This window comes from Olea europaea, chromosome 11, assembly GCF_002742605.1.
Source record: "Olea europaea var. sylvestris chromosome 11, O_europaea_v1, whole genome shotgun sequence".
NCBI lineage: Eukaryota > Viridiplantae > Streptophyta > Magnoliopsida > Lamiales > Oleaceae > Olea > Olea europaea.
In genome coordinates this window covers 2,163,955-2,173,811 of record NC_036247.1, presented here as the reverse complement: position 1 = coordinate 2,173,811, position 9,857 = coordinate 2,163,955, and the positions used below count along the sequence as shown (strand labels likewise).

The window sequence follows — 9,857 nt, the reverse complement described above, 5'->3', positions numbered from 1 at the left end:
TGAGTTGGGCTGATGATGGCGCAATTGAATCGTATGTGGACCCTATTTTATGTTTGGGCCACTTGGACTAATAAATAAATTTTTACCACTACATATTTGAAAAAAAGAAAAATTATACATAAAAAAAATTCAATTATTTTTAGGATTTTTTTTTATTATTGTTACATTTTCCTCGCGATCAATTAATTTTATTTTTTTTTTCAAATGAAGCATGACATCAAAAATTTTATTTAGAAATTTATTATATTATTTAAAAAAAAATTGATTGAGAGGAAAAAGTAACAATAATAAAAAAGAAATCCTAAAAATGATTGATTTATATATATATATATATATATATATATATATATATTTTTTAGATGTAAAAAATAATAAAAAATGAATAAGTATTATAACAGTTTATAGCCCATATAAAGCAATAAAAAAAATTTCGTCACTTTTTTTAAAAGTTTGATTGTGATCCCATAATGTAAAATGTCAGTGATCGCTCCTAGGTACAATGTTTTCTTTCATGTACACAGTAGAAAGCTTCTTGTTGAAAAAAAAATGATGGATATCATTTTAAAATGAGTAGTTCAGATGAAATAGAACTTTCAATCGATCTCAGCATTTGAGAATCTAGGGATGCAAACATGGTCACCAGGGCTCACATTAGCATGTGTTTGGTGGCATTTTTCTTTGGGAAAGCATTGTTTTGAATAGTTAATTTTGAAGAATGTATGGTTAAAAAGTCAAGAAAGATTTTGGATTTACGTGTAGAATTTTTTATTGTATAAATGTGTGATTGAAAATGAGTATATAGAAAAAAGAGTTTTCAAAGAATTAGAATTAAACAATGGATAGATTTTTCATCTGAAAAAGATGTCTTATAAAGATCATACAAATGTTTATCAAAGAAAGATGGGATTAATTGATGCTAACTAAGGCCATGTTTGAGGGCTATTAATTGGCAAAAGTAAAGATTTGGATAGTGAATTTTGGAAGAACTAGTCAAAGTTGAACGTGTATTGTGTACGTTATTTTAAAATACTTTATAAGTGATGTAAAAATAATCTTTGATACCAATTTATTGGAGGATTTGATGAGTCTCGGACGAATTAAAGAAAATAAAATTTAACATAGAAATTTAAGAGAAGAAAATTTTACTTAAAGTGTAATGATGAAATATTATAAATCAGCAATCTTTTCATATTACATTTGATACATAAAAATTATTTGTTAATACATAAATTTAAACACCAATTAAAATTTTCAGTTACATGAATATGAATAAATTCGTCTATAATAACTTCAAATTCATGTAATTCATGATTTATCAAGTGAAAATTTATTGAATCTAAATTAATGTGAATGTTAATTAATTGAAAATTAATAACACAAATTTCATAAATGACAATAATTTTATAGTATTTTTACATATCGAAAAATAAAAAGTAAGTTAATATTGAAATAATTAAATTAAAGGAAGGTTAAAATCGTCCAAAAAATGATTCTCCCTTAATGTGATATTTTACTATGTTATAGACGTGTGGTTAAAAAAATAGATTTACGTGCAAAATATTTTATTGTGTGAATATGCGATTGAAAATGAGTATGTAGGAAAAAAAGAATTTTGAAATAAAGAATGTCAAACGTGCTAAATGAAATCCCCATATCAATTGAAGTTATAAATTTTCAGTTTTTGAATGGTAATATCGGATCCATAGCCAGAGAAAATGCACGTTTGATTGAATATTTTACCAATGAATTTTCTGCCTCTTTATACAGCATGCGCTTCTAAAGAGTTAAGAGTGCAAAAAGAAAGTTTGAACTTGATGCTTAAATATAATATGCCAAATTTAAAATAAAGCTACTATTATTTCGAGGTGATTGATTGTAAAAATTCAATTTTTGTTGATTGCTGAATTAAAAAAACAAATGGAAAGGGAATTGTATAGTTCTCTTTTCCAAACTAAAATAAAAATCATGGTAAGGATATTGATTTTCCTCCAGGATAAATGATGCTATATTCGAATATCCAATTTCTTCGATAGGGTGAAAGTACATAGTTAAAATCAAACACGGAATCAAGGTATTCGAACAGTGAAAACTACTGCTATCTCAGAAATCTAGACTACACAACATAACTCGTCTAATTATGCAAACCTTTGCTTTCATACACTTGATTTGCATCAATATTCTAAGAACCAGCACGCAAACTGAACGAAGATTTTACTCGATTCTTCAATTCTTTCTTGATGTAATTTCTTCTTACTGCATCAACTGAATCTTTTTCTTCTAAAAGGATGTTGCTTTTGAAGATTGGTAGACGAGACTCTTGATTAATTATTTTGGCCTAACCACGACACTACGTTTCTGAGTCTTCGACTTCAGTGCGCAGCACGAAGCTAGGAAATGCTAATGTTATATCCCTGGAAAAGCCATTGCACAATGTTTATACTGTTTTGATTTTGGAATTAAGCCATAATCCTTTCTTAAACGAGCAATAGTAAGTAGAAAGAAATACGATAACAAGCAAAGCATGCACATATTCATAATGGTTTATCCTTAATGTGAGAGTTGCATCCATTGATCACTACAGTTTTGACTAAAGAAGAACACAAGGTTTCTCAAGCATCTCCAACCTTAAAAACGACTCCAAAAAGATGCCATTTGTATAATTGGATTATTCGGACGATCTAGTTTGTGCATGGGATGCTCATATACATGTAGGTCGATACATGGTTGAGAGAAATTGTAGAATATGATTAGGCTCCATGCTGTCCAATACAAGAATACATCATTACTAGAGCACAGAGTAAACCTCCTACTCATAAGATCCATATTGCCAGTTTGGAAAAGTTTCCTACTATCTCAAATAAAAAATGTTAAAAAACAAAGAAATTAGAATTCTGAAATGCAAATGAAAATGGGAGTAAACGACTAAGGTTTGCACAAGACACTAAAAAGATTCGACGAGTAAACTTAAAATTTCAGGTTTGATTTGACGCCATTTCAAGAGAGCCGAGTAATATGAAATGCACTTACTTTAGATATGGAAGAGTCATATTCTTTATAAGAGATGGATTTTTTGATACAAATTCTTTCCACTCTTCTGGATCAATCCTTCCATCACCTTTGGTATCAGCTTCACTGAATGTCTGCAAAAAATAAACTGACAATAATGTAATTTTCAGATGAAGACGGGAACGGAGAAGAGCATAAGAAAAGTGGAGCCATTTTCACCTTGTCAACAATCATTTCAACCTCATCATCTAAAACTACAACATCTGATTCGTGCAATAGTGCCAATACCATCTCGTACAACTGTCACATTACACGAAAGATTAAAAACATTAATCCGAGGCGAAGTTATAAGGCGGCTAAAATATCAACTTGGAAATTATCCATTAACTAGAGCAATAAAAAAGCAAACAAGACAGGTTTTACTTCAAAACTCGTGTCAATGAATTTTGAAAAATATTTAGGATACGGAAACTGGGTGATAAAAATAAGCAAGTTCAGAGGACGAGGCGCTTACCTCTTCTCTCTCAATATATCCAGTGCGCCTTAGATCATACAATCTAAATGCAGCTGCGAAAAGAACACCTTAGGTTAAAGATGAGAAAAATAGAAGACATAGCTATACAGGTTGTAACTTATTTCATAATAAATTATATCTTAGAGGCAACTTTGTCGGCAGTTGGTGCGTTGGGATGAAACACACCTAATGATCGAACGAATTCTCCAAATTCAATCACTCCATTACGTTTGTAATCAAATAAATCAAATATCTATATAATCACTGAACATTCATAAGTAACATTCTTGTTCGAAATTAGCAGAATTTGAGTGGAGATATTCAAAAACAGATGCATGCATCAGAATAAAGGAATATGCAGGAGAAAGGACTCGTAATAACTTACCCTATCTGCAAACAGATTTCTCCAGTTTCTTTTCCTAAAGAGTGCTAGCTCGAACTCTTCCTGGTCAAGAAGTCACAAGAAAGTTGCTACACATTAACTGGGACTCATCCTAAACTCATTACACAAAATGTTTAAAATTAAAATAATTAGGCACGAAAATTCTTGACAAAAAATTGTAATATTACCTTGTGAATGAGACCATCATCGATTATTGAGCTGCTTATTTTCTTAAATAGTTCATACAATGCCTCAACTTCACTCACTGTGACTGCAAGACAATGTTTGAAACCTTATTAGCCCATTCCTTAGCTGGATCGAAATAACGATTGTAATGAATGAAGAAGCATGAAGCAATCTAAGCAGAGTTAGAGTTGATTGCATGTTTTTAGCTTACTCAATTAGCCAAAGCATATTTCAATGTGATAAGTTCAAATTAAATAAACAAATGTCTATTATCTGACAATTAACCAGCTCTAGAACCTTCCCCTACAAGACAACTGGTTGTTCATTGTTTGTGGCCATTAAAATGTTAATGTTTCAATAACTAAATCACGTATTGATCACACTAATCATCCCCCATGATTACTCAATTAAAAACGAAGAAGTTTTGATCCTCATAATTGTATGGTACTGTATTAAAATCGACAGAAAATATTACCAACGTTAATGTTGGGAATGATGTTAATCATTTTTCAAGGCCTAAACATGTAATTATCACCAGTATTCATATCCTTAGCCTTGAGATAACAAGACACGGATAGCATACGAGGATACATCATCGTTCTGTACTTGGCCTAAAATAAGTATCAAGTAGCTAAAAGTTATAGACACATACTCAGAAATTGACAAAACGAAAAGCAAAGACTTTATGGTTAAGAAAAGAAAATTAAGCATGTTTCACATAAAACAATTAGAAAAGAAGTATTTTACATGCACAAAAAGAGTTTGTATTACATTCTGAATACTCACAGGGCGTCTCGGATGCAAGAATAGTAGGGTCCTCATAACCCGGGATTGGCTGTGGATTTTTAGAATAAAAGCAGCCCATCAAAGCAGGTAGCAGTTCTCACAATAATAAGTTGGAGCTGACGGAAGTTCTTCAGATACCCCAATTGTCAAAATGAGACTTATTAAGCGTTCAAAACTTCTTGAGATCGGCTTATACTATGATGGCATAACTGCATGTTCAATGAACTGCAAGATGATATCATAGATGTTCAAATAACAAGCAAATCATCTTAATCTACTCTATGGATGTGCCTCCAGAAAGAAAAAACAATCAAAATTTTCAATAGCATAAATATATCCCAATAGACAAAGAAAGTATGAGTAACAAATTTTGTTATTTATTTTTTATTTTTCACGTAGATCAACTTGCTTGAAAATAAATGGACTACTTTAATTCACAAAAAGGACCAATGAATCATAGATGCCAATTTTAAGCCACACCTTCTCCTGGACCAAACTTTTAACAAGTCACAGGATTCAAAGGGAAAAAATACAAAAGCCTGCTGGATTTCTTTATATTTTTCAATAAGGCCATAATCAAGTAACTATAAATTAATCGCATTATAACAAAAGGATTATGCTTAAGCAATTCTTACCCCTTCTCACTAAGACACTTGTGAAAGTGATTGCAAAAATTAAGTAAAAATATTTGCGGATAAACTGATGTCATTAGAGCGGAATTAACTAAATTCAATTAACAAGTCATGATGTTAGGAAGCCTAAACACAGTAGACTTGATATCTCGAGGCGCTCCCTCGATCGTCCCCACTTCTACTTCACCTTCAAACCAACCCCTAAATCCCGGTTCCGTCCAACCAATTGAAATTCAGGAAATCCAGTACAAAACGGTGATATCCTAGAAAATGAAATGCTGAACAGCCTAAGACAAAGAAAATTCAAACAAACATAATCTTGATGATGAACCCGTGTTTGAAAGAACTTTAAAAACAAGAACTATGCTGTTCTAATTATGGGGCTATTTTGTTGAGACTCAAGAGAGTCATCTTACACCATTTCCCCACCTTTATCGAATTCGAGTAGATAAATGCATAGTGTCATTATTTCCTAATTGGGATATGGACATCTTCTAAGATTGCTGATTGTCCAAAAAGGCACATTCATTCATTTCTTTCTTCTTTTCTTTATTCTTCCTTGGAAACTTTTCTTGGATTTTCTTGATGGTCATTAACCAGAGTTTTATTTCTAACAAGAAAATAGAAAAACCAAAACCCGTGATGAGAAATGCTAAACAAACATTCAAGACGTATAAAACCTGACAGATGTAAATTAACATTTTGATGGAGAAACGCGGAGAGAAAGATGATAAGAAAAAACTGACCAGCGGGGCGCAGGATCTTGGGATGGCTGCTCATTGTTGATTCCGTGATTTTTGGGGTGCAAAGCTAATTTCATAAATTAGGCCATGTAAATTATTGGATTAGTTACTTTACACTACTTGAGGTCTCATCTTAATAAATCTTGAAATCGGTATGTTGAAGTCTTAATTAGATCGCTTAATGACTCTGTTAAGACATGAAATTTCATTTTAAAAGATCAATATTTTTAAGAGAATTAGCCCAAGACATCATCAGTTGGTCTATTTTTCTATCTTTAATCGATGTAAAATTTTATCTCTTAACAATATTGACTTGACTCATGAAGAAAAATTATCTTAACCTATCTATGGGGCTCGTGAGCCGAGTCGAGCTTGAACTCACTAGCCATTCAATTCTTTTAATTCATTAATTTTTAAAAATAAATAAATAAATAAATAAAATCAAAGAGTTACAAGGGTTGCCCAACAAGCCACTCGTGAAAAGCGTGAGTTCATGCCGCCCAATCGTTAGAGTCGTTTGCCATTCCTATGTGGTGGGCAAATAATTATCAGAAAATGAATGTTAAACTACCTTAACATATTATCTTGGATTAATTTAGCAACTTGCAACCAATTTAAGCGTGAGTGAGTTTGTGCCACCCAAGGGTCGAGCCATTGGTTAGAGTCGATTGTCATTCCTATATGGTGGACGAATAATTATTAAAAAATGAATGTTAACCTACCTAAAAATATCTTGATATTAATTTGGCAACTTGCAACCACAAAATTTAAGCATGCACTTTCGTTATGATTGACATTATAAAATGAAATTTAGACAAATACCTAGATAGATATCGTGATTTATATTGGAGACTTTTGAATTTTTGCTACAAGAACTAAAAATGATTTTTCTTCTCATCCAGGGCCACATGGGTCCTGGATTTCCAGGACGCCAACAAATTTAAGCATGCACTTTTGTTATGATTGACATTATAAAATGAAATTTAGAAAAATACCTAGATATCGTAATTTATATTTGAGACTTTTAAATTTTTGCTACAAGAACTAAAAAGTATTTTTCTCCTCATCCAGGGCCACATGGGTCCTGGATTTCCAATAGGCGCCCCCCTATTGGAGGTGGAAGGTCTAAACTGAAAATTCTTGATGCCCTCAAAAGTTTTAAAGAAGTCAGAATTATTAAGCATCACTAGAGTTTAGAATAAACAAATAATATCCTAAACATAAAAACCTATCTAACATGTAAACTATATTATGACTTTGAGAACTACAGCCTTTTTATCTAACCTAACTACTCTCAAATACAAATAAAGACTCTATTTAAAAGTATGAAAACTTTTAATAATCACTAACATTATTATTTTACCTATTCTCCTATATTCATTTTTCATAAGCCAATCAATCTCAAAAGATTTCATCTTACAGAGTTACGAAAGAAATTAATATTTGTAAATCAAATTGAGACATTTATTATCATGAAAACTTCATTTTAAAAAAAAAGGGTTAACAATTACTCCACCTTTCTTACCGTAAAGGGATTATAATAATTCTTTACTTTTCTTAACGGGTAAATTCGTAGGTGTGGTTGGTAATAAATGTACAATATATCAAATCCAACCATGACTTACATGACTTATTTAAATTTAATTTAATTTTTTTTTTCAAATTTCATGTCTCTTACGTAAATTACCTAGTCGACTACTTGAATCAATCTAATTAGTCAACGCATTTGACAAAATATAATTATTATTCTTTTAATTTCACTATCTTAATTATGTGGAAATGTAAGACTGGACAAAACCATTTTTTATAGTAAATAATGGCATGGCATTATAAATTATTTACGTTGTGTCTATTTTAATTTAGTGCGTGTTATCATTAAATTTCCTTATAAATTAAATTAAATAACTAAAATAAAGTAAACATGGTAGAGCCTCACATCTTTTGGATGTGTCGACTAACTTTTCTTTCTTTTTATGGTTCTTTTTCTTATATAAATAATAGATATAGATGAAAGTATTTAAAAAGCGAGTTCCCAAAATAAAGTAATTTGATTGATTTGACATCATTTTCATTACAAAATACTATTAGATTAGACTAAAAGAAAAAGGTTCAATAAAAATATTTACAAAAAGTTGGATAAACATGTGATGCACATTGACTAACCAATATGACATGACATTTGCATGGTGGTGTAATTGCCGCTCATTGAACTCTGTTTGATGACTTAGCTCATTATCATGACGCTTGATTATGGGCCATGGCCTAACTTGAGATCACAACACTGTTTTTTCTTATTTGCCTTTTTTTTTTTCTTTTTTTTTTTTTAAACTTTTGGCCCAAACAATTTTTTAACAAGGATTTGAGTTAAGCCTTGTCATGATTCCATTAGTTATGTCTGTATTGAGTTTTTTATTTTTTATTATTATTTTTTTAATCTTCAGGATTTAAATGAATCAAGTTCATTGGACGCCTCGGAAATCTAGACTTCCTCACTTGACCGAGCAACACAAGACTAGAAGAATTAACAAGTAGAAGTCTTGATATCTTTGCCATCTGAATCCGAAAATTTGAGGAATTGTTGCTGTCTTTATTATCTGAGTTGCCATTCCTTCTCTGGTACCATTTCAGTGTGGCAATGGCAGGTCCGGTTATTGGGAAAGTGTGAGCCCACCATGCCAGTGAGAACCTGTAAATGATCGATCAAATTTGGAATTTGACCCAAAAAAAAATAAAAATGATAGATATTTTAAAATGATGCCATTAATATGACATGTTATAATATGATATAACAACATGATTCTCTTTAATGCCAGACGGTGTGAAGCCTAATCATATGCTACATTTAAAACATCAGCTTTATAAAGTATTTACTACGATGTCATATTTTGTATGCTAGAGAGATGTAATGAAACCTATCTTCTTCATCATTACAGTGAAAATGTTCAACCGCGAGTACTCGTAGCTCTCATATTGAGAGTGAATTGCTCATTCTGTGATATCTTTTTAGTTAAGTACTGCTCTTGGTGGTCGGGATTAGGGCTTAATCCTTAACAAACATTGAAACCAGAACTTTAAGTGCACTTCACCCCCTCCCTATGACGTGCGTTGTTAGATACTGGGACATACCAGATGTGATCGAAAGAGAGTTGCTTGCATTATAAAGGTGAAGCCGTTGAGATATGCGCTTAAGATGCCAATGGTTGAGGTTATGAGAGACTGACCAGAGAGAAATAAGCAATCAATGCTCCATACTTGAAGAAGAGGCATCGAACAGGAAGAAAATCGGGTGGAGCTCCTCTTGGAGTGTCTTAGTTGTTGAAAGCCTCTGTCGTCATTGTTACGCCCATATCCGAACCACTTTAGAAAGTCTACCTCTGTCTATTACGAGGTGTTCAGCACCCATCCGAAGTGGTTCCGAAGTGACTTCACTACCAATGTTGTTGATCTGCTAACGCACTGTGAGGCATAGACAATTATGCTAAATCGATTGAAGCGTCCTCGCCAAGCCGAGGAGCACTCTGAGGAAAAAGAGATCTATGTCAGGATCCTTTCTGCCCCTAAGGTTTAATTGATTTGACGTCTCCATGAGTCTAGTTGATGTGATGTAT

The 9,857-nt window shown here is 31.9% G+C and overlaps 1 protein-coding gene across 5 annotated transcripts; it reads right to left on the bottom strand.

The window, feature by feature from the left end:
• Nucleotides 1–1,981: 1,981 nt before the first annotated feature.
• LOC111402937 (calcineurin B-like protein 7) lies at nt 1,982–6,340 on the bottom strand. 5 transcript variants are annotated; one of them, XM_023031269.1, is made up of 9 exons: nt 6,253–6,340; nt 4,875–5,099; nt 4,091–4,173; nt 3,906–3,965; nt 3,665–3,773; nt 3,521–3,573; nt 3,226–3,306; nt 3,028–3,140; nt 1,982–2,411 (listed from the first exon to the last, which is right to left on the bottom strand). In XM_023031269.1, the coding sequence occupies exons 2-9, from the start codon at nt 4,951–4,953 to the stop codon at nt 2,348–2,350; spliced, it is 642 nt and encodes a 213-aa protein (XP_022887037.1). In that variant the 5' UTR covers nt 4,954–5,099; nt 6,253–6,340; the 3' UTR covers nt 1,982–2,347. The 5 variants fall into 5 exon arrangements, with proteins under 5 accessions (XP_022887037.1, XP_022887034.1, XP_022887035.1 ...); XM_023031266.1 differs by having other exon boundaries at nt 4,860–5,099; nt 6,253–6,337; XM_023031267.1 differs by having other exon boundaries at nt 4,860–5,083; nt 6,253–6,324.
• Between the last annotated feature and the right edge of the window lie 3,517 nt (nt 6,341–9,857).

What these genes read in the sequence shown, in the direction of transcription:
- LOC111402937 (XM_023031266.1), bottom strand. Translation starts at nt 4,953, where the DNA reads ATGGGCTGCTTTTATTCTAAAAATCCACAGCCAATCCCGGGTTATGAG. An exon ending in GCCCTGTGAGTATTCAGAAT is followed by an intron (nt 4,174 to 4,859) that starts GTAATACAAACT and finishes ATTGTCTTGCAG; the next exon opens with TCACAGTGAGTGAAGTTGAG. An exon ending in ATGATGGTCTCATTCACAAG is followed by an intron (nt 3,966 to 4,090) that starts GTAATATTACAA and finishes CTTCTTGACCAG; the next exon opens with GAAGAGTTCGAGCTAGCACT.